This window comes from Musca autumnalis, unplaced genomic scaffold (genome assembly GCF_047663935.1).
Source record: "Musca autumnalis isolate F117 unplaced genomic scaffold, ASM4766393v1 scaffold_2, whole genome shotgun sequence".
In the NCBI taxonomy this organism is placed as follows: domain Eukaryota; kingdom Metazoa; phylum Arthropoda; class Insecta; order Diptera; family Muscidae; genus Musca; species Musca autumnalis.
The window spans coordinates 239,034,365-239,057,700 of NW_027411755.1; the positions used below are offsets into that span (position 1 = coordinate 239,034,365).

The 23,336-nt window shown below is 31.9% G+C and overlaps 1 protein-coding gene across 7 annotated transcripts in view; it reads left to right on the forward strand.

Moving 5' to 3' along the window:
• Cul3 (cullin 3) overlaps nt 1-15,566 on the forward strand; it is a 31,548-nt gene extending 15,982 nt beyond the window's left edge. For 6 of the 7 annotated variants that reach the window (XM_073971079.1, XM_073971078.1, XM_073971084.1 and 3 more), the window contains exons 3-12: nt 5,062-5,445; nt 5,519-5,782; nt 5,838-6,335; nt 6,410-6,580; nt 9,357-9,524; nt 9,583-9,697; nt 9,772-9,953; nt 10,021-10,244; nt 13,399-13,537; nt 13,608-15,566. In XM_073971079.1, the coding sequence (XP_073827180.1) occupies nt 5,062-5,445; nt 5,519-5,782; nt 5,838-6,335; nt 6,410-6,580; nt 9,357-9,524; nt 9,583-9,697; nt 9,772-9,953; nt 10,021-10,244; nt 13,399-13,537; nt 13,608-13,760 (2,298 nt within the window). In that variant the 3' untranslated portion in view covers nt 13,761-15,566. Of the gene's footprint in view, nt 1-2,754; nt 3,327-5,061; nt 5,446-5,518; nt 5,783-5,837; nt 6,336-6,409; nt 6,581-9,356; nt 9,525-9,582; nt 9,698-9,771; nt 9,954-10,020; nt 10,245-13,398; nt 13,538-13,607 lie in introns of those variants that run through there. The other variant, XM_073971077.1, reaches the window with a different exon arrangement.
• The last annotated feature ends 7,770 nt before the right edge of the window (nt 15,567-23,336 follow it).

The following is a 23,336-nucleotide window of genomic DNA, read 5'->3' on the forward strand; positions in this document are numbered from 1 at the left end:
CGGTTCAAATTTGGATATAGCTCCCATATATATTCTCGGCCGATTTTAGGTATTTAATGCACGAAACGCGCTATATATGTCCGATTTCATTAAAATTTGGGATGTTTGCCGGGATTTGGCCTAGAAATAAGTGTGCTAAATTATATCGAAATCGGTTCAGATTTGGGTATATATATTTTAGGCAGATGTGAGGTATTTGATGCACGAAACACGCTAAATTTGTCCGATTTCAATGAAATTTGGAATGTGTGACGGCGGTTAGTCTCAAAATAACTGTGACAAATCATATCGAAATCTGTTCAGATTTGAATATAGCTCCCATATATATTTTCGCCCGATCTGTCCAATTTTGATGAAGTTTGGAATGTGTGACGGAATTTTGTCTAGTAATAAGTGTACCATGTTATATAGAAATCAGTTCAAATTGATATATATCTCCTATATTTTACATATTCACAGTGGTGTAGGGTATTTTATAGTCGGCCCCGCCCAACTTTGATCCTTTCCTTACTGGTTTTTACATAATTTGTTGCTATAAACGAACAGTTTTTGTGACATTTTTTTTAAATTTTTGCCTTTGTAATACATGTGCAAAGTTTGGACCAAATCAATTACTCCCTTAGAGAGTTCACACCATTTTACAGAAAAATGTTGAACTTTTGTGGGGGAGGTACCCGAAGGAGTGGACCGATATGGTCCATCTCCGAACTTAAACTAAGTTTGGACAAAATATTACGATACCCAAAATTTGATTCGAATTGGTTGATCCGTTCGAGAGTTATTGTGCGCACCAGCCAGACGGACGGACATGGCTAAGTCGACTGCAAATTGTCTGAAATGAGGCACATTTTTGGTCGTATCAAAGTGTATATACCCTTTCTAGCCAAAAGGCTGAGGGTTATAAAAATGACATGGACCTTTTCTGGCGGTGTTTTGTCAGGGGAATAATAAGGCACACGGTTTATGATACCTGTTTTAATAAATTTTAATTTAAAGATGATTTGTATTGTATTTATTTTGTTGTAAAAATCCCTTCCACCATACTCAAAACTGGCAAATAAGGCTTCTACAAATGTATTTATATGAACTATCTGACACACCAAATTGGCATAGGCTCAGGCTACTTTTGCGTGTAACCCAAAAAAATAGCCTTTAACTTTTGCCAGGGTTTCAACCTAAGATATGCTTCCACCCTTTAGGCGTACCGATTTTTTATAATATTTTGAGACCTAGTACCAAAATACTTAAGGGGAGTACACACTATCATTCAAAACTGGCAGTCAACGTACTTTTAGGACAATTTTCCGGAAAATAACAACTTTTATTTAGCTAAAAACTGTTGAAATACAATATATATGCGGTATTATTTAGGGATTTCAAAAGAAATTTATAAGTTACGCTTTGATATTCACGAAATAGTCCTCGATGACTGTCAGTTTTGCTTGTCAATGTGTACTATACTTTACAGTTTTACTAAAATACTGTCGTTTTCTTCACAAAGATTGCGCTGAGTTTTTTATTTGATATTTTTCACATATATTGAAACAGAGACGAACAAAGGAATGCATTTTTTTAAACGCACATTCATTTGCAATGTGTAGTTTTGAGATTTATGTGGGTGTAATATGGAAATCTTCCCCTTTTACTATTCTTTCACCCAACCTTTACACATGCCAGTGACAGTTCAGAAAATTCAATACATACACAATATTTTACTACCACAATTACATTTTTTGAATTGTCGACTCCACTGGCACTAGATTTTTCATGCCAGCAAAATTTTGAGCTGGCTGCCAATGATATGTCGAAAATGAAAAAAGAGTTGCCGAGACTATTTTTTAATCCATGTACATTTTTGTTTCTTTTAAGAATGCAAAGATTTAATGCATATTTTCAAAAAGATTAGGAAACACAAATAATACGTCTTGGTAGCTGCAATATCTTAGTGGTTAGTAAAGACATAATTTTGATGTTTTTCATGCAAATATAGGTTGATAAATAATTTCCCCTCTGGGATTATACAATGTTGAAAAGGCGGCAATACCAGATTCATTATGTTTATGATTGAAAATAATCTTTTTAAAACGAAATAAAATAAAAAGTAATAAAATATGTTGTGAATTGTGTTTTAAATCTGAAATATAATGCAATTTTGTGTGTTATATGCGGCTTAAAATAATTTTGGAATTGAACTTGCACTGGCATGTGCAAACACACAAGAAAACTGCATGCCAGTCGAACACTTTTTCGGCATTTTCGAGTATAATACATGTACTCAATTGGCACCAATTTACTGGCATGTGTAAAGCATGGCATAGACTATCAAATTTGATTGCCAAGCCGATGAACCCCTTACGTACGTGTGTGCTTGATAAGTGTGTAGCAAAGCATTCAATCAGCCTTCAATCTGCAATCGAAATCTTCATATTTTCCTCTAAAAATTAATGAACTTAAATTTTTTTTATTTCTTCACAAACACAATGTTCTTTTTTACCATAATTGCTTTTTGACAATTTGAAAATAAACCACATTCATCGGATTGACTGGGTTTCATTTTGAAAATCAAAACTATTTTGATTTTCCTCAATCCATAAAATTCACACACACATTCTCATATTTTGAAAAATGCACACATACTACTACAAATGTTGACATCAAAATTTGATAGTGTATGGGGCGCTTAACGGAAGTGTTAAAAACATGGAAATGTGTATTATCTCCCATAATTTCAACAAAGAAACCTATGGTTTCTTTATGTCACCTTGTAACTGACATTTGTTAGTCAATTCCAAATTTATAGTTCCTTTTTTATTTTGTGTTGGAAAAATACTAAAAATTTTATAAAAAAAAAAAAAAAATAAACAATAATTACAAGGGAAGGGATACTTATCCAAACAACCACGGGAAATAAAATAACGTCTCAAATGCGTAGAGGAACAAGACGTAATGCTAATGATCATACACAACAAAACTCAAACTTTGGAGCAGCAAATCAACCAAATGACAGAATTGCCTCTTCTGCAAGAGGCACAAGAGGTTTTGGATTTGGCAAATATCGTAGTGTAAACTATAATGATGATGCAGAACAACCGACAACAAGTCGTAATTGTAAAATAACTACAAATAGTGGAAGTTTTTCTAATCGAAATCCTATGAAATCATGTTTGGTCAGTCGAAATTCTCGAAGTTCTTCAAAACCCAACAGTGATGGTGAAGCATCGCCGTCATCTTCGCCACGAACTTTTAGAAATTCCAATTTGAAATTGAATGCTATACAAGAGAAATTTCCATTATGGCATCCCGATTATCGTCACAATGGATTTGAAGTAAGAAAATTGTTGTCACACTTAAAAGATTGGAAATAGGGGAAGACTTCTCTCTTAGAAAAGATTACATTGCGATTGTAAAGCCAACACAATGATATATAACCTCGTTCTCTTTCATTGAGACCAAACGGCGCATAGACAAAAGTATGCCACCATCTGTTGGGAAGTTTTACATGGCTGAAATACTCGAGAAAAATTAATCGAAGGGACGTTGAGGGGTTCAACCATCGGTCACAAATGTGATGTTATTTTGACGAAGACTTTGAGCTACTCACGAGATTCAAGGTTACAATATTCATAAAGGTTTCCTCAGGATATAATATTCGGGCCACAACTAGCAGCCATCGATTGTCGCTAATGCTGTCTTCAGAATTAGATCTGCCGATGATTTCTATTCGAAGCTCATCCGGTACCATCGGTCTGTATGTCTGTCTTCTTCCTAGCGTCGCTATCCGTGAGAGAAAATCCGGACGATACCTTTTGGCTCAAGTTAGCTTGAGAGATAGACTTAGCTGTGCTGTCTTTCCTGCTCTGCTTCTTTTGATAGTCGGCAGAGGAGGTAGAAGGCTTGGGGTCCTGGCTCGGGGTCCTGGTTCTTCCGTTGATCTAACCCCCTTTACCGTATTCTTCGGTGAGGATGGTTTGGTAGTTGTAGGAGTCACACGCCCAGATAAAAAGACCGGTTCCAAGTCAGACTCCCCAACTCTCTGCGTCCTTGGTTTTATTTCGGATAGATTAATCTCCTTTGCATTTAGCTTTCTCGCTATTGGGGGGACTCTGCTTGAGTATGACATGCTTTTGAAGGGGGAGCTGGAGTTAAGAGAGTTGAATCCATTGGAGAGTGCTGAGTCAAGGCATACTCCCAATTTGACCTTTGGGGGTTACAGGGCCATTGAGCCTAGCTTGGCTTAACCTCTATAGCCTTCGGATGAGGGAAAGTATATTACATTTAGGATTTCTCTTTGGTAGGTGAGGATGTTTCCATTCAAACTTGTTAACTACCCTGAGATTAATCCTGATTAACATGATTTCCCTCATCGAAATGATATGTCGTCGCTGCTTAGCCAGCCGAGTCGCAGAGCTGGTTGAGTCGGTGGGAGCCTTTTCGACCAAGGTTTTGGTCATGGTTCCATCCTCAAGAGTGTCTTTCGGTTATCTGGTTCAAGAGTTGTGTACTTTCGCAAAGGCCGACTACAGTCGCTGGAATGACTGTGGTGTCCATTTACTCATCCGATAAGCTGCCCTCGACCGAGCAGAAGCATTACCTTGACTGAGGCTCAGGGCCAGCGTCTGTTCCAGTAGGACTAGAAGTTGCCGGCTTTATTAACAGGACAACTTCTAAACAGGATGTATTTTGTCTGCCCCCAACCGAAACCGTAGACTGGGTTTCCTGGGTTGTTCCGAATCGTCTACCATGGAAGTTGCAGAGTTGTCGTCATCATTAGGTTTAAGTCTGTACAGTTGATCTGATCTAGCTAGTCTGTACAGTATAGCTTACGCAGACGTCCTTGCGATTCTGTTGCGAGGATTTTCATTTCTGAAGAGTCTCTGCCAAAGGCGAAACATGCATGTCACATAGTGGTGGTTGTGTGGGTTCGAATCTTCGCCTTTCCTTTTTTCACTTACATCATTGGTCATTATGCTCGATTCCAACGAGAAATTAATTAAAAAAAATGAATTTAAAACATGACCGTTTAAACAGTTTAAAACAAATTCGTTTTGTTTTTCTTTCCAGGCCTCTATGGACGAGAAGTATGTCGAAACAATATGGGCAAGTTTGAAGAATGCCATACAAGAAATCCAAAAGAAAAACAATTCGGGATTATCATTTGAGCAACTGTATCGCAATGCCTACAATATGGTATTGCATAAATATGGCCATCGTCTATATTTCGGTTTGCGTGAGGTGGTCAAAGAACATCTGGAGGAAAAGGTGCGTAAAGATGTCCTCGAAAGTTTACACAACAATTTTTTGCCAAAACTAAATCAAGCATGGACTGATCATCAAACATCAATGGTAATGATACGCGATATATTAATGTATATGGATCGTGTCTATGTGCAAAATCGTGAAGTGGAGAATGTCTATAATTTGGGTCTGATTCTGTTTAGGGATGAGGTGAGTAAATGGGAAAAATAACTTTGGGATTACTTTTTAAATGAGTTTTGTTTGGTTCTTTTTCTTCCTGTAGATTGTACGCTATTCGGAAATTCAAAAAGCCTTGCGTGAAACCCTCCTAAACATGGTAATGGAGGAACGTAGTGGTGAGGCCATCAACCATTTGGCCATTAAAAATGCTTGCCAAATGTTAATGGCATTGGGCATAAATTCACGTTCCGTGTATGAGGATGACTTTGAAAAACCATTTTTGGCTCAATCGGCATCATTTTATAAATTTGAATCACAAAAGTTTTTGTCTGAAAATAATGCCAGTGTCTATTTGAGGAAAGTTGAGGTATGGTATTTGCTATTGCTTATTTGAAGAAACTAATTTGGTTGTTTTCTTGTAGCAACGCATCATGGAAGAATCTTCACGTGCCGCCCTTTACTTGGACAAAGACACTGAACCTCGTATCGTAAAAGTTGTCGAAGATGAATTGATTAAAAAACACATGCGTACCATTGTTGAGATGGAAAATTCCGGTGTTGTTTATATGATCAAAAATTCAAAGACCGAAGATTTGGCATGTACATATAAACTATTTTCACGTCTAAAGGATGAAGGCCTCAAAGTTATAGCCGACACAATGTCTGCCTATCTACGTGAACAGGGACGCATGCTTGTCAAGGAAGAAGAAAATGGCAACACCAATCCCATAACATTTGTGCAAAATCTACTGGATCTTAAAGATCGTTTTGATCAATTCTTGCATCATTCATTCAACAATGATCGGCTATTTAAAAATGTCATATCTTCAGATTTTGAGCATTTCCTTAACTTGAATTCCAAATCACCGGAATATTTATCGCTGTTTATTGATGATAAATTGAAGAAGGGTGGCAAGGGAGTAAGTTTTTTGATATAACTATCGTAGGTGCCATTTTTATAATTTGTAATGTTTTTATTCTTTTGTTTTTACAGATGAGTGAACAGGAAATTGAAGTTATACTTGACAAGACCATGGTTTTGTTTAGATTCTTATTGGAGAAAGATGTTTTCGAACGTTACTACAAAACTCATTTGGCCAAGAGATTGCTGCTCAATAAATCTGTTTCGGATGATTTTGAAAAGAATATGATTTCAAAATTGAAGGTAAGTAATATACATTTAAAACAAGAAAAAAGAAAAAGGCCTCGTTTATTGGTCTAAAAATGTCAAAAATATTTTTAAACTATGCAGGTTTATTGGTCTAAAAGTCCCTAAAAATATTTTTAAAAATCCAAAAAATCCCTCAAAAATGTTTTTTAAAAACCACGTTTCGTTTATTGGTCAAAAAATCCCTCAAAAATATTTATAAAAAATCCACGTTTATTGGTAAAAAAATCTCTCAAAAATGTTTATTAAAAACCACGTTTATTGGTCAAAAATCCCTCAAAAATATTTATAAAAAATCCATGTTTATTGGTCAAAAAATCACTCAAATTTTGTAAAATCCAAGTTTTTTGGTCTAAAAATCCCTCAAAAATATTTATTAAAAATCCTAGTTTATTGGTAAAAAATCTCTCAAAAATATGTATTAAAGACCACGATTATTGGTCTAGAGATCCCTAAAAAATATTTTTAAAAATCCACGTTTATTGGTCAAAAAATCCCTCAAAAATATTTATTAAAAACCACGTTTATTGATCAAAAAATCCCTCAAAAATATTTAAAAAAAACACGTTTAATGGTCGAAAAATCTCTCAAAAATATTTATAAAAAATTCACGTTTATTGATCAAAAAACCCTCAGAAATATTTATTAAAAATCCACGTTTATTGGTAAAAAAATCCCACAAAAATAATTATTAAAAATTCACGTTTATTTGTCAAAAATCCCTCAAAAATATTTTTTAAAAATCCACGTTTATTTGTCAAAAATCCCTCAAAAATATTTATAAAAAATCCACGTTTATTGGTTAAAAATCCTTAAAAAATATTTATTAAAAATTCACGTTTATCGGTCAAAAAAATCCCTCGAAAAATAATTATTAAAAATTCACGTTTATTTGTCAAAAATCCCTCAAAAATATTTTTTAAAGATCCACGTTTATTTGTCAAAAATCCCTCAAAAATATTTATAAAAAATCCACGTTTATTGGTTAAAAATCCTTAAAAAATATTTATTAAAAATTCACGTTTATCGGTCAAAAAAATCCCTCGAAAAATTTATTAAAAATCCGCGTTTTTTGGTCTAAAAATCCCTCAAAAAATGTGTATTAAAAATCCAAGTTTATTGGTCTAAAATCCCTCAAAAATATTTATTAAAAATACACGTTTATTGGTAAAAAATCTCTCAAAAATATTTATTAAAAACCACGTTTATTGGTCTAGAGATCCCTACAAAATATTTATTAAAAACCACGTTTATTGGTCTAGAGATACCAAAAAATATTTTTAAAAATCCACCTTTAGTTGGTCAAAAAATCAATCAAAAATATTTATTAAAAACCACGTTTATTGGTCTAGAGATCCCTACAAAATATTTATTAAAAACCACGTTTATTGGTCTAGAGATACCAAAAAATATTTTTAAAAATCCACCTTTAGTTGGTCAAAAAATCAATCAAAAATATTTATTAAAAACCACGTTTATTGGTCAAAAAATCCCTCAAAATACTTATTAAAAATCACGTTTATTGGTCAAAAAATCCCTCAAAATACTTATTAAAAATCACGTTTATTGGTCAAAAAATCCCTCAAAAATATTTATAAAAAATTCACGTTTATTGGTCAAAAAATCCCTCAAAAATATTTATTAAAAATCCATGTTTATTGGTCAAAAAATATTTATTAAAAATCCACGTTTATTGGTCAAAAAATATTTATTAAAAATCCACGTTTATTGGTCAAAAAATATTTATTAAAAATCCACGTTTATTGGTCAAAAAATATTTATTAAAAATCCACGTTTATTGGTCAACAAATATTTATTAAAAATTCACGTTTATTGGTCAAAAAATATTTATTAAAAATCCACGTTTATTGGTCAAAAAATATTTATTAAAAATTCACGTTTATTGGTCAAAAAATATTTATTAAAAATCCACGTTTATTGGTCAAAAAATATTTATTAAAAATCCACGTTTATTGGTCAAAAAACCCTCAAAAATATTTATAAAAAATCCATGTTTATTGGTCAAAAACCCTCAAATATATTTATTAAAATTCCATGTATATTGGTCAAAAAACCCTCAAATATATTTATTAAAAATCCACGTTTATTGGTCAAAAAACCCTCAAAAATATTTATTAAAAATCCACGTTTATTGGTCAAAAAACCCTCAAAAATATTTATTAAAAATCCACGTTTATTGGTCAAAAAAACTCAAAAATATTAATTAAAAATCCACGTTTATTGGTCAAAAAACCCTCAAAAATATTTATTAAAAATCCACGTTTATTGGTCAAAAACCCCTCAAAAATATTTATTAAAAATCCACGTTTATTGGTCACAAAACCTTCAAAAATATTTATTAAAAATCCACGTTTATTGGTCAAAAAACCCTCAAAAATATTTATTAAAAATCCACGTTTATTGGTCAAAAAATCACTCAAATTTTGTAAAATCCACGTTTTTTGGTCTAAAAATCCCTCAAAAATATTTATTGAAAATCCAAGTTTATTGGTAAAAAAATCTCTCAAAAATATTTATTAAAGACCACGATTATTGGACTAAATTACCTCAAAAATATTTATTAAAATTCCACGTTTATTGGACTAAAAATACCTCAAAAATATTTATTAAAATTCCACGTTTATTGGCAAAAAAATATTTATTAAAAATTCAAGTTTATTGGTCAAAAAATCCCTCAAATATCTACGTTTATTGTTATATGGATAACTCGAAAAATATTTTTACGCTTTTCTATTTTTCTCCATCATTTCAGACTGAGTGTGGCTGTCAATTCACATCTAAATTGGAGGGGATGTTCAAGGATATGTCTATATCGAATACCACCAATGAGGAGTTCAAAACCTATATAACCAATCACAACATTAATTTGTCCGTAGAATTTACATGTAGAATATTAACTACAGGATTTTGGCCCACACAGGTAGGTGTAAACTCTTCAACCGAAATAATACATTTAAATCCATTTACATTTTTAACAGACTTCAACGCCCAATTGTAATATACCAGCTGCTCCCAGAGAAGCTTATGAAATATTTAAGAAATTCTATTTGGATAAACATTCAGGACGTCAATTGACATTACAGCCACAATTGGGTATGACAAACAACTACATACATGTGTACCTCTTTACAAACAATAACAATCTAATTGCTCATCTTTTCACACAGGTAATGCTTGTCTAAATGCTGTCTTCTATGGACGTAAACCAACTGAAAATGCCAACGCTGCAACAGCAGCAGCTGCAGATAAAGAAGCTCCCAGTTCAAGTATGTCATCATCAACCAGCGCGACAGCATGCGCCATACCCACTACAACACGTAAACACATTTTAACGGTATCAACGTATCAGGTAGGGGTGTAATCAATTTGCAATTTTTTACTCAGGACTAAGCTTTTTTGTTTCTTTCTTTTTCCAGATGTGCATATTGATGCTATTCAATAATCGCGAAGTTATGACATATGAGGAAATTTTACAGGAAACTGATATACCCGAACGTGAACTGCAACGTGCTATACAATCGCTATCAATGGGTAAACCATCACAACGTTTGTTGGTGCGAAATTCTAAAACAAAAACTAAAGATATCGATCCATCGGATGAATTTTTGGTGAATGATGCTTTTGTTTCGAAATTCCACAGGTAAGTTATGTTTTTGATGAAGATTTTAATGTTATTATAGTTAATTTAAAATGGGTGCCACCGTGGTGCAATGGTATGCACACCCGCCTTGCACACATAAGGTCGTGGGTTTGATTCCCCGGCCAGGCAACATCAAAACACTTTTCAACGGTGGCAAAATACCCCTCAGTAATGTTGGCGACATTTTCTGAGTATTTCAGCCATGTAAAACTTCTCTACAAAAGTGGTGTCTTAGACACGCCGTTCGGACTCGGCGATAAACTATCATATCATTGAGCTAATATGAATCGGGGTGCTCTCATTGATATGGGATGTTTGTGGAACAATTATTATTATAAATTTAAAAGTAAAAAATATATTTTCCCGTGAATCCCTTTAATTAGTTAAAGAGTAGCCTAAATTTAATGTCTGCGATTTAGGAAATATTCCTCAGCATTAGGTGACTGCGAGAAAAAGTGAATGTGATTGTCAATGACTATCAGTAATATTTTCAGGATATGAAATTCAAAATTTTTTTTAAATTCCCACGTTTGAAAAATTTCTTAAATATCCACGTTTGGGAAAATAATTTTTTAAAATATCCACGTTTGAAAAATTTTTTAAATATCCACTTTTGGGAAAATAATTTTTTAAAATATCCACTTTTGGGAAAATAATTTTTTAAAATATCCACGTTTGGAAAAAAATATTTTTTTTAAAAATCCACGTTTATTACAAAATATTTTTTAAAAATCCACGTTTATTACAAAATATTTTTTTTAAAAATCCACGTTTATTGGAAAATATTTTTTTTTTTTTTTAACCCACGTTTATTGGAAAATATATATTTTTTAAATCCTCGTTTATTAAAAAATATTTTTTAAAAAATCCACGTTTATTACAAAATATTTTTTTAAAAATCCAAGTTTATTGGAAAATGTTTTTTTTTTTAAATCCACGTTTATTCGAAAATATTTTTTTAAAAATCCACGTTTATTCGAAAATATTTTTTTAAAAATCCACGTTTATTTGAATTTTTTTTTTTTTAAAATCCACGTTTTTTGGAAAATATTTTTTAAAAATCCCAGTTTTTTGGAAAATATTTTTTAAAAATCCCAGTTTTTTGGAAAATATTTTTAAAAATCTACGTTTATTACAAAATATTTTTTTAAAAATCCACGTTTATTGGAAAATGTTTTTTTTTTTTTTAAATCCACGTTTATTGGAAAATATTTTTTTAAAAATCCACGTTTATTGGAAAATATTTTTTTTAAAAATCCACGTTTATTGGAAAATATTTTTTTGAAAATCCACGATTATTGGAAAATATTTTTTTAAAAATCCACGTTTATTGGAAAATATTTTTTTTTTTTTTAAATCCACGTTTGTTGGAAAATATTTTTTTAAAAATCCACGTTTATTGGAAAATATTTTTTAAAAATCCACGTTTATTGGAAAATATTTTTTAAAAATCCACGTTTATTGAAAAATATTTTTTTAAAAATCCACGTTTATTGAAAAATATTTTTTTTAAAATCCACGTTTATTGAAAAATATTTTTTTAAAAATCCACGTTTATTGAAAAATATTTTTTTAAAAAAAAATCCACGTTTATTGAAAAATATTTTTTTTAAAATCCACGTTTATTGAAAAATATTTTTTTAAAAATCCACGTTTATTGAAAAATATTTTTTTAAAAAAAAATCCACGTTTTTTTGGAAAATATTTTTTTTTTTAAAATCCACGTTTTTTGGAAAATATTTTCTTAAAAATCCACGTTTGTTTGAAAAATATTTTTTTTAAAAAAATCCACGTTTTTGGAAAATATTTTCTTAAAAATCCACGTTTGTTTGAAAAATATTTTTTAAAAAATCCACGTTTGTTGGAAAATATTTTTTTAAAAATCCACGATTGTTTGAAAAATATTTTTTAAAAAATCCACGTTTGTTTGAAAAATATTTTTTTAAAAATCCACGGTTTGTTCGAAAAAAAATTTTTTTTAAAAGATCCACGTTTGTTTGAAAAATATTTTTGTAAAAAACCTACGTTTAAAAATAATTTTAAAAAATCCAGGTGTAACAAAAATTAATTTAAATAAATATTTTAAAAAATCCACGTTTGAGAAAAATGTTGTTTAAAATATCAAGGTTTGGGGAAAAATATTTTTTAAAAACTTCACATTTGAAAAACAATATATTAAAAAATACACGTTTGTTGGAAAAACTATTTTTCAGAAAATCCACGGTTTGTTCGAAAAAAATATTTTTAAAAGATCCACGTTTGTAGGAAAAATATTTCTTAAAAAGTACACGTTTGAAAAAAAATATCTTTTTTTAAAAAATCTACGTTGAAAAAAAATAATTTCTTAAAAATCCACGTTAAAATAATATTTTTAAAATATATTTTTTAAAATATCAACGTTTGAAAAAATATTTTTTAAAATATCAACGTACGAACACTTATTTCTTAAAAAAAAAAAAATATTTCAAAAAATCCACGTTTGTGGGAGAAATTCTTTTTAAATCCAGGTTTGTTGGAAAAACATTTTTCAAAAAACCAAGTTTGTTGGAAAAATATTTTAAAAAGAAAATATTTCTTAAAAAATCTCGTTTGAAAAAATATTTTTTTAAAAAAAATATGAGTTTGTCGAAAACATATTTTTTTAAAAAATCCACGTTTGTTGAAAAAAATATTTTTTGTTGGAAAAATTTTTTTTAAATCCACGTTTCAAAAAAAAAAAAAAAAATAAAAAATCCACCTTTGAAAAAAAATGAAAGATCCACGTTTGAAAAAAATATTTAAAACAAATCCTCGTTTGAAAAGAATTATTTTTTTAATATTCACGTTTGAAAATATTTTTTAAATTCGCGTTCAAAAAATATTTTTTTAATCGCATTTAAAAAAATATTTTTTTTAAAAAATCCGCGTTTGAAAAAAAAGCTCTTGCAAGCCAAGGAAGATTTCTGCTTAGATAGGATGTGTCGAAAGGGTTTCTGGTGCTAAATATGCGGAATGGACATGGAAATAGATGTCGACATTCAGGAGTTTTACGTAGGACTTTAGTTACATAGGGATTCCTGATCGGAGTTGCTATAGTACCCATCTAATCCAAAAGTTCCATCTATCGGCTTTTTTTAAAATCTTCTACAAATGCCTTTGTTTTATTTCCTTTCAGAGTTAAAATTCAAACCGTGGCCGCAAAAGCCGATACCGAGCCTGAACGTAAAGAAACTCGTGGTAAAGTTGATGAAGATCGTAAACATGAAATTGAGGCGGCGATTGTTCGTATTATGAAAGCTAGGAAACGTATGCCGGTATGTACAAACATACAAATTCAAATCGTTATATTGTTCGATTTTACAAACTTAAATCCTTTTGTTTCAGCACAACCTACTGGTGTCCGATGTAACATCACAATTGAAATCAAGATTCCTACCGTCACCGGTATTGATTAAGAAACGAATAGAAGGTCTTATCGAAAGAGAATATTTGGCTAGAACGCCAGATGATCGTAAAGTTTATGTTTATCTAGCTTAAGGTGTCAAAACATAATTACGATGATCCTTCTCTACAAACACACACACACCTCTTATTACCACAACAGCAAACAGCATCAACAACATTTGGAATTTACTAAAAACATGTTCATAACTTTGTGAAGAATGAAAGGTATACCCAATCAACCACACACATACACACAAAAAAGGAAGTTCCCTTTTTGGAAAAGAACCAATTCTCAGAAAAAAAATTTTTGTATTCAAAGGAAATGGAAACAGCAACAAACAAAATCAACATTCAACAATGCTGCTGCTATCATCAAATGGCATTAAGAAATACTCTCTCATGCCTAAACAAATTGTAGACTTTTAAAAAAGTATAGAACCACCCAAAGGACCCGAAAACTTCCATGTGGTGGACTGCTACAAACCCCCAATTGTATTAGACACATATTGTTTATTTTGAAGAAGAAAAAAAAACATGATCGATATATGAATATATAAAGAAGAGAATTGATTTAATATTTAAAAATAACTCATTTATAGTTAGATTTTTAATTATATATTATACAAACTACAACAACAAGGACACAAGCAAAAAACAACAACAACAACATCTAAAAAAAGAACACGAATGCCCTCTTTTTAAATAAATTTTTAAAAAACCCCATTTTTGAAACATCCTCTCAATGATGATCATCAGCATCTACAAATTCCAACACATCTCTTTGTCTTTCTAATTATTGTTGCTTCCCCTTTTTTGCATTGGTTTTCTATCTTCCTTTAATGTGAAATTTAATATGGTTTCTTTTTGTTATATCCTGCAACATTTTGTAATTTTTTGTTTGGTAACTCCTGCAAGGATAAAGTTGTTGGATAAACGCATAAAAATTAAATGGGGGTTGTTCTGAACTTTAATTTCCCGTGAGTTTTCTCACTTTCTCCTGTAAGTTGAAACAGCGGAAACCCCAAACTCACGGGGAATTTTCGTTCAGAATTACCTGCAATAGTTTCACAGGGAAACTCATGGTTCCAGCGGTCGTGTTACAGTAACAAACTAACCCATATTTATTGCTGCCGAATCGTACTGCTGAAAATAAAGAAAGGAAGGAAGTAAATTAAATGTCAGATTGCTCCCGAATTTCAGAGTGATTTTACATGAAAAAAAAACAAGATACAGAAATCTGTTGAGAAGAAATGTGGCGAAGAACTTGACATTTATATGTGAAGATTACTTGAAATTATCCTTTATTACCTACCGGATGTGAAAATTGGAAGTGTTGCAGGGTATAAAATTGTCATGTCGATTATTACCTTTTTTGGATTCGTTTTAATATTGTTTCTCTACGATCTCCAGCCTTTGCAAAGGTTTGAATTTTTTTTGGAAATGCTCTTAGTAAGTTCTCTGTTATGTTAAATAAGTTTGTTATTAAAAATAAATTACACTACATTCAATTTGCCCATGGAAAATCTAATTGAAAAATGTCCCTTTAAAATCATAAAACACGCAACATTGTCACATAAAACGAAGAAGACGAGAGCAATGCTTTTATCATAAAAATATAATAAAATTGTCCTTCCCCCTTCCACACAACAACAAGCTTCATATTCCACCGCCAACTCTAAAAATCCCCTACTTTCAATACATAAGATAAATCTAAGAGAATTCGCAAATAAAATTGAAATTATACCATTTAATTTGCTTAACCTAGACTTTTATGTTTTCTTTTTAAAAACAATTTTACATACAAAATATATATAATCATCTGTACACACAGCCCACTCACTCATACATCTATAAAGAAAACTGGTAAAATAAAATAGTTGTTTCCCTTCATCTGCAAAATTTATTCGAAATTATTTTAATTAATTAATTGAGCTTTATGACCGAAATTATTCTCAATTCACGTTTTGGAAATTTTTGGAAGTCATCCCTTTTTTGTTCTCGATTTTGTTGTTTTATTTTGTATCCCAAAATTTAATAAACAAACTCTTGGTCTGTTCCAGTACTGCAAGAATCTACAAATTTTTACTAATTTTTTTCGATAACATAAAGGAAAAAATGTTGTCATAGTAAAAATTAGTAGCTTCCTGCAGGTTGTGGAGCAGAGCATCTTTTTCTTCTTTCCTCCTCTTTGATTGAAATCTGCTCTTAAGTTTTTTCTTCATATTTTTTTGCTTGAATCTAAAACAATAACAACACAGAAATAAATTCATTGAGTTTTTAATTTTTTCTAAATATTTAAGTATAAAATATTAATAAATTAATAACAAATGAAAAATCCAGAACAAGAACTATAAAAAGAAAGAATAAATAATAAAAATGAATGTAAAATAATGCAAAAAAAAAGAAACAAAATCAAACAGGTGTTTTCATTGGACAAATAATGGGAATCTCTAAAAATTTGTATTTGATTTTCTATTTACGAAATAATGGGTTCCAGCGTGGTGCAATGGTATGCACATCTGCGCAAGGCAGAATGCCCGGGTCGATTCCTAGGCCTGGCAACATCAAATTTTTAACGGTGGCAAAAATACCCCTCAGTAATTTCTCTCAAGTGATGTCTCAAGACACGCCGTTCGGGCTCGGCGATAAACAGTTGAGCTAATATGAATCGGTGTGCACTCAGTGATATGAAAGAAGTCTCCCTTGTCTCTTTGTGGAACAATTATTCGGGTGTGTTCTGGGACACACTTCACCTCTTACGCTTATTTTTCGAGTATTTTATGGATGGACTAGGGTGTACTCTTCTTTATAAATACCCTAATGAATCTTAGCCACAAGAAAGAAGCAAAAATAGGAGTAAATGGGGTGGACAAAATGCTTGAATCGTGAAGTGAGAGGTGAAGTGTGTCTCATAACATACCCGAAAAACGATTCGACTCGTTTTTCCATAAATCGAAATCGTATATTTCTAATATTGGAGAAAATTTTATTGAAATTGAAAATGGATTTTAAAAATATTACTCAAATAAAAGGGGCGTTTGCGAAGCAAAACTATCATCAAAGGCACCCCGAATATATACCATTTCGATTCAGCAAATCGAGTCGATTCGGTTTTCATTACATACCTAATAAGATGTGCTTATACTTTAGATATCATTTTCCTTCTGAGTGCGCATAGGGAATTTTTGTGATGTGTCAAATCAGAGGTGTCTGAGGGCAGACTCTGACAGAGCTAATTCAACATGTCTTGCCATGGTAGAACAAATACAAGGTAAAGTTAATACTACAACAAATACAACTCGAACAACAACCACAAAGGAATTTGTTTTTGTTTGTAACGTTACTGCCAGTTGTATTTGTAAACAAAACAAGGAAATGTCGGAAATGTCTATAAATTATTGGAATTTAAAAAACTAATAATTTTTCACATTTGGTTCAATATTTTGGAAAACATGAATGAAAATTCGTTACATTTTCAATTTTTATGTTTCCACATCATTCCACTAAATGCATACATTCTCGCAGAAAGTAGAATTCTTGCAGAAAAGTTTGGGATCGCTGGAAATTCATAGAAAAAGGAGAAGCTGTTTCAATGTTTTGTTTTAGAAATCAAAGAAGCACATGTTTATTAGGGCTTTATTTTTTAAATTTTAACAAAATACCTCACATATTAACAAACGTTGTATCGCCTCTACAAGCGGGGATTTACTGCGCGGCATATCGTTCGAACTTGGAGGAGGTTACATATCATTGATATGAATAAATGTTTTTTTCCGAATGATATATTTTTTTTTTTCTCAAAAAATATATGTCCCTAATGTACAACGAAATAAAAATAAATGTATAAAATGTCATTTGAAAATTGACACTAACGTTACAACCCAGTTCAGTCAGCTGTGTATTGCTGCTACCTTTTCTTATTCTACCATGATGTCTTGCTAACATTGGGGATCCCTTGGATCCTTGCAATTCTCGGGTTAGAAAGCGGTATCTAACAGATAGAGAGGAATCTCTAAGGCATGTTCGCTTTTCTTTCCTCTGAATACTGCGAATCCTTTAGATCTCCCGTGGATCAAAAATCGATCGGGGTAGTTCTCCTAAAATAAACAAATGTGATGGGTAAGAAAAATAAAACAAAGATACCGTTCTAAATAGCCCTGCGGCCTAATTACGTCATTCGATTCGATCGAGTATTTGCTCGTGAAAAAGATTTCGACACGATAAAAAAGCGGCATGACGAGATTCGATCGAAATCGTTGATCGAATGTTTCGAGAGTAACCGGTAATCGAACTATGAAAACCTATGTGTACTATAGGGAATATTATGAAGGTAGATGTAAAAAAAGGAGTTTTTTGAAAGCAAGAACAAAAAAAAACAAAATTATGAATGAAAAATGTAAATATTTGTGGAATTTGTTGAACAATACATTCATTAATAATTTCGGAATGAAGTTGTGCTATGAAAATAAGAAAATTATTAATTCTTGCAAAATCTTTTTGACATTGTTGTAACGGATTGCTGATACATCTACCTTAATAATCCTCTCTCAAAATAAATGAGAGAGAGTTTGGTGGATGTTTTGCATTAGCCTCTCTGAGAGAATATTTCCTTTGGTAAACAACGGGGGATGAAATGTTTAAAATGTACTTCCCTTATACAATAAAGGCTATTAATATTAAATAATTTTTTCTTTTTTCCAGAAATGCTTATTTTTCAACTTATTTTTTAACGACTGCAAAAGTAATTTTTGGTTAATGATTGCATGCATTTTAGTTCTAAATTTATCCCAATTTCTCAAAACGACTGCAAAGGACTTTTCCCAATTTCTCTTGTTATATACAGCCCTATTCTGAACGCATGGGAGTTGGGAATTTTTTCCCATTCCCACATTTTCGTATTCTGAACAAAATTTTGTGGGAGTTTTTTTTCCCATTTCCCATCTCCCCTCATTCTGAATGAAGTTGGAATTGGGAATTTGTTCCCATGGGAAAAAAGTATACATTCTCTATCTTGAATTGTGGGAGAATTTTGTGTCTTTTTGTGGGAAAAATCTCCCCAGCAAACAGTGTGGGAGTTTGAAAAAAAATTTCAAGAAATTTCATATTTTTATGAAATTTCTTATTTTAAGACATCTACACGACAAAATTATTGCAAATATTTATAATCGCCATGTGTTTGCTTAATAAAAGCATACAAAATGTACTGTAAAATATGTCATTAGTAGACTTCGGATTTTGCATATTCTTATATGATACAAAAACCTGCAAGAATCTAACTGTTTTACACCAATAAAAAATTTTCCTTTATATTATCGAACAAAACAAAAAAAGTAGTAAAAATTAGTAGATTTTTGCAGTTCTGGAACAGACCATATGTATTGAAATACGAGAAAAAGAGTCATGGTTGCTTCTGTTAACGCAGCACAGCAAGTAAAAACAAATCAATTTCAAAAGAATTTTTGGCAATAATTATTAAAATATATTGGAAAATAACCATAATATATTCAATCTTTACAACTTTTATTCATTTTCGTAATATAACCTTCGAGTTTTTTAAATCAGACGACTAACGTTCTATTGAAAACGTGTTAGTCTCCTCAACGACACGACAACGATCACACAAACGTACAACAAACGTACATACATATATGCCAAATTATTGCAATGCTATTCCATTTTCCGAAATGCCTTTTCTTGAATAGGATCGTTATTTTTGAACGTAGAAGCTTGAAATGTTTCAAGGGCACGTGTTTTAGTTTTAGATTCAATCAAAAACGTATTTTATTTATTTATTTTTTTTTTTTTGAGATACCTCTTCGACAATTTATGGTGATGATATGTAATAACACGCAAAAATATGTAATAATTGAGAAAAATATCCGAATTTATCTTTTTGATTTTTTTTTTTTTTAAATATGCAAAATACGAGTTCTAGCGATCATTAGGAATAAGTAAAACTAGCGATATACTCGTTAAACCACCAACTAAAATTACTCCGTATCAACATACAATTTTTAAATTCGTTACAATTACTTTATACACAAAAATTATTTTTGCCTACTAATTAAAAAAATGCTTACACCAATTCGCACATTCTGAAGAAAATGTGCTTATTAGAACGACATCACACATCGCTAACTCCATTCACTTAAAAATCCATAAATCAATGCACGGTTGTTGAATTAAGTGAGTTGTGCTTTTGCTAATCTAATTCAAAAACCGCGAATTCAATGCAAATAGGCATTTTGTATTACAAAACAAAATAACAGCTCCCAAAAGTATGCTATAATAATTTGGTGTAACTAATTTCGAATTTCGAAATTTCAGCTCCCACGTCGTTTAGAATATGGAAAACGTGGGAATGGGAAATTTCGCTCCCATGGGAAACAGTTCCCATGGGAATGTTCAGAATAGGGCTGATTGTCTAAAAAATGCTGCCAATTATTTACTAACATCGTTTTTCTTCTATAAAACGACAACAAACAACAATTTTTACATTTTAAACAAAAAGACAATAACAAAAATCTTTCATTTTATTTGTTTACGATAGGTAATTTGGCCTCGAGAAATTACTCGCAAATTTATGCTCAATTACTCGATAATTTTACTCGATAACGAATGTTGTCATCCCAACTTTGAGTACTCAGGTCGAAACAACTCGATATCGAATCACATAATTAGGCCCCTGTACGAGCGGCAAACGAGATCACAAGTCATGTGTCGTCGAGATCAAGCGATTGTGATCCAGCACCTACAACTTGTTACAAGTACATTAAACATTTTTGATAGAATCGATGACGACCTGGCTAAGAACAATGGTGAATTAAAACCAAGATTGGTGCACGGCCGAAGTTATGGACAAGAACTCACGGGGAATTTTGTTCAGAATATCCTATATTTATGTCGATTCGGCTAGAATATTCCATAATTAAGAGATTCTGCACCTTTCTCAGATGTAATTCGAATCATTTTAGTTGTAATTCGGGAATTCCATATGTAATTCGTAACATTTTATTTGTAATTCGGGAATTCCATTTGTAATTCGAAATATTTCAATTGTAATTCGAATTATTCCATTTGTAATTCGAATTTACCCATTTGTAATCCGAATTATTACATTTTAGTTCGTATTATTCCATTTGACTTTTTGACTTTTTTTTCTCAAAAATGAGTTCCTGTAGCGAGAGTGGATGAACTTTTGTCTATTAAAAATTAGCTCCAACATTTTTTTCCTGTTACACGAATAAGTGACATTTTGCCTATTAATGACTAAAATAATTTTTATTCCATTTAAATATTGAAAAAGGTCCCGCACAAAGCACTTTCAATTTATGTGATACATGGAATAAAACTATATATGATATAAAATGATATATGTAATAGTACGTTTATATATAACCGGATTTAACAAACCCACTGGGTTTCAAATGTCAACTTCTTTGCGTATACGCCAAATAAATCCTCATTAAGAAGGTTAATCCTACAAAAGGCTATAATATAAACATGGCCTAATAATATGACCATAAAATTGGTGAGAAACAAAAGCTTATGTCATTCTGAACATGTCCTGTGGTTTTAACGATTGTTTTGTGTTATTTTTTTCGCGTTTTTTATAAAATGCTCAAAAATACATTGTAAACAAACCAACTTGTTGCTTTTATTTTGAAGTTTTAGGAATTCAAGAAGAACAAGGGTTCTATATATTTTTTCATTTAAATCTACCTCTTTACTTATACCATGGTCTAAACAACTAGGATTTGAAAGTTGGATTTAGAAATCGAGTCGATTTAAAATGACTAGTCTAAACGGGCTATAATGATCCAACATTTTAATTTATGGATAGAGGTGAGGTCTTTGATCGAACTCGCTACAATCTAGACGACTCTGTCATCAGAAATTGGAGTGTATCTGATAAATGTTCCTTTTCGGATCACAACTACATTTTCTATACAACCCCACGGCGGCCGGTTCTCTGCGCCAGATTAGTTCGAAGGAATCTTCAACTAGGAAGACGAACAAATATGTGTGTGTGTTCGTTTATTTTTCACTATGGAGCGGCAATTTATCCTTGAAATCCAGCTTCAGGCTGTTTTGGTCCGTTTCGGGATAGAGTAGAACACCGGGCCAGGGATTTGTTCCGTTTACTAGATCCACACCATTATATCAATATCGGTGAGATGAAATGGATGTATGGAATGGGTGCACTTCCGAGGCGGCTCTGGTCTCAGCAAAGTCAACGAGATTGTGGAGTTTATGAGTCGGAGAAACATCATGGTCGCCGCGGTCCAATAAACAAAGCTCACCATCACCTTTATCTTGAAACATTGCCAAGATTACAACGTTTTGCGGAAGGATCGCAAAAGAAGCGGATGGGGAGGAGGTGGACTTGCCTTCTTTATACACCAGACTGTCTAGTACAGACCAATCTCGATTGATCTTGCCTCTGTATGTATGGTGGTAGCAGTGAAGTGCTGGACTGCCGAGGTAGACTTGTTAAATGTGTACATGCCGCCGATGAATAGCTGTGCGTTGTGTTATATGCCGGACATTAGTTCGCCTTTCGAGGAATAATAGTCTGCTTACAGAGAACTTCAATTCTAGTCATGACTTTTGTTTTTGTGTTTTTTTGGTTATTGTCTGGGGCGGAAGTTCGACCAAATTGATAGCTCTACATTTTGCATGGTGAGCGAAAACGTTCTCATGAATAAGACCGTTAACAAACCTTTCCGCTATAATAACCTCTGACCGCGGTGTTTCCTGAATCATGGAAAAGCTATTCGATTCAGAGAATTTAACAATCACCGCTTCAGAGAGCTGTCCATTCCCACAGATCCTCGGGCAGCGAAGAGAATTTTGCGGCACATCGTCACAGTTACAGCCGCTCGCTACATACCTACTGGTCGACTACACACATTAAAGGAAATGGTTCAGCAGAAGCTATGGAAATAGGAAATGAGCGTGATGAACATAGCCCTGATAACCCAATGAGTTGGAGAACTTATCCTTGAAGTTAACAGGCGAGTATAAGCGGAAAAACTGACTGGACCACCTGAAGCAATGCGACATTGGTACAGGATTGAGTAAATTGTGGCCAACGGTTAAATCACTCACGAGTGCGGAATAGATGGAACATAGAACGGATATTACGTTTAACGGCGTGACAGTAAAAGATCCGAGCATATCCGACCATATTATAGAGTACCCCAAGAGTGATAAAATGAAGAGGAAGACATACCACCACAATTTAGTCTTATGCCAGACTACGAAAATTTTCATTAGAAAAATCTTTGGAATTCTCTTTTAAATTTTCATTGACGTCCACACACATACATATGTATATGAAATCATATACAAATTTTGATATTTTCATTGCTTTGCATTGGTTTGAGAATTGCGAATTTAAACACAAAGAATAATTTCAGATTACAGAACCTTGTGTGCAGAGTTTCACCCCCTTCACACCTATTCCCTATAAACTCATTTTCATGTAAATGAAAATTTTCATAGTCTGGCATAAGACTTACGATGGGCGATGTTTCAGATGTAATCCGAAACACATATTTATTGCGACCATTCATTTTAAGTATTTTTCTTATTCACCTATAATGAGGATTTCCTTTCATCCCTAAGCCATATCATCCAAAGCTTTGGACCCACACGAAATCTTAG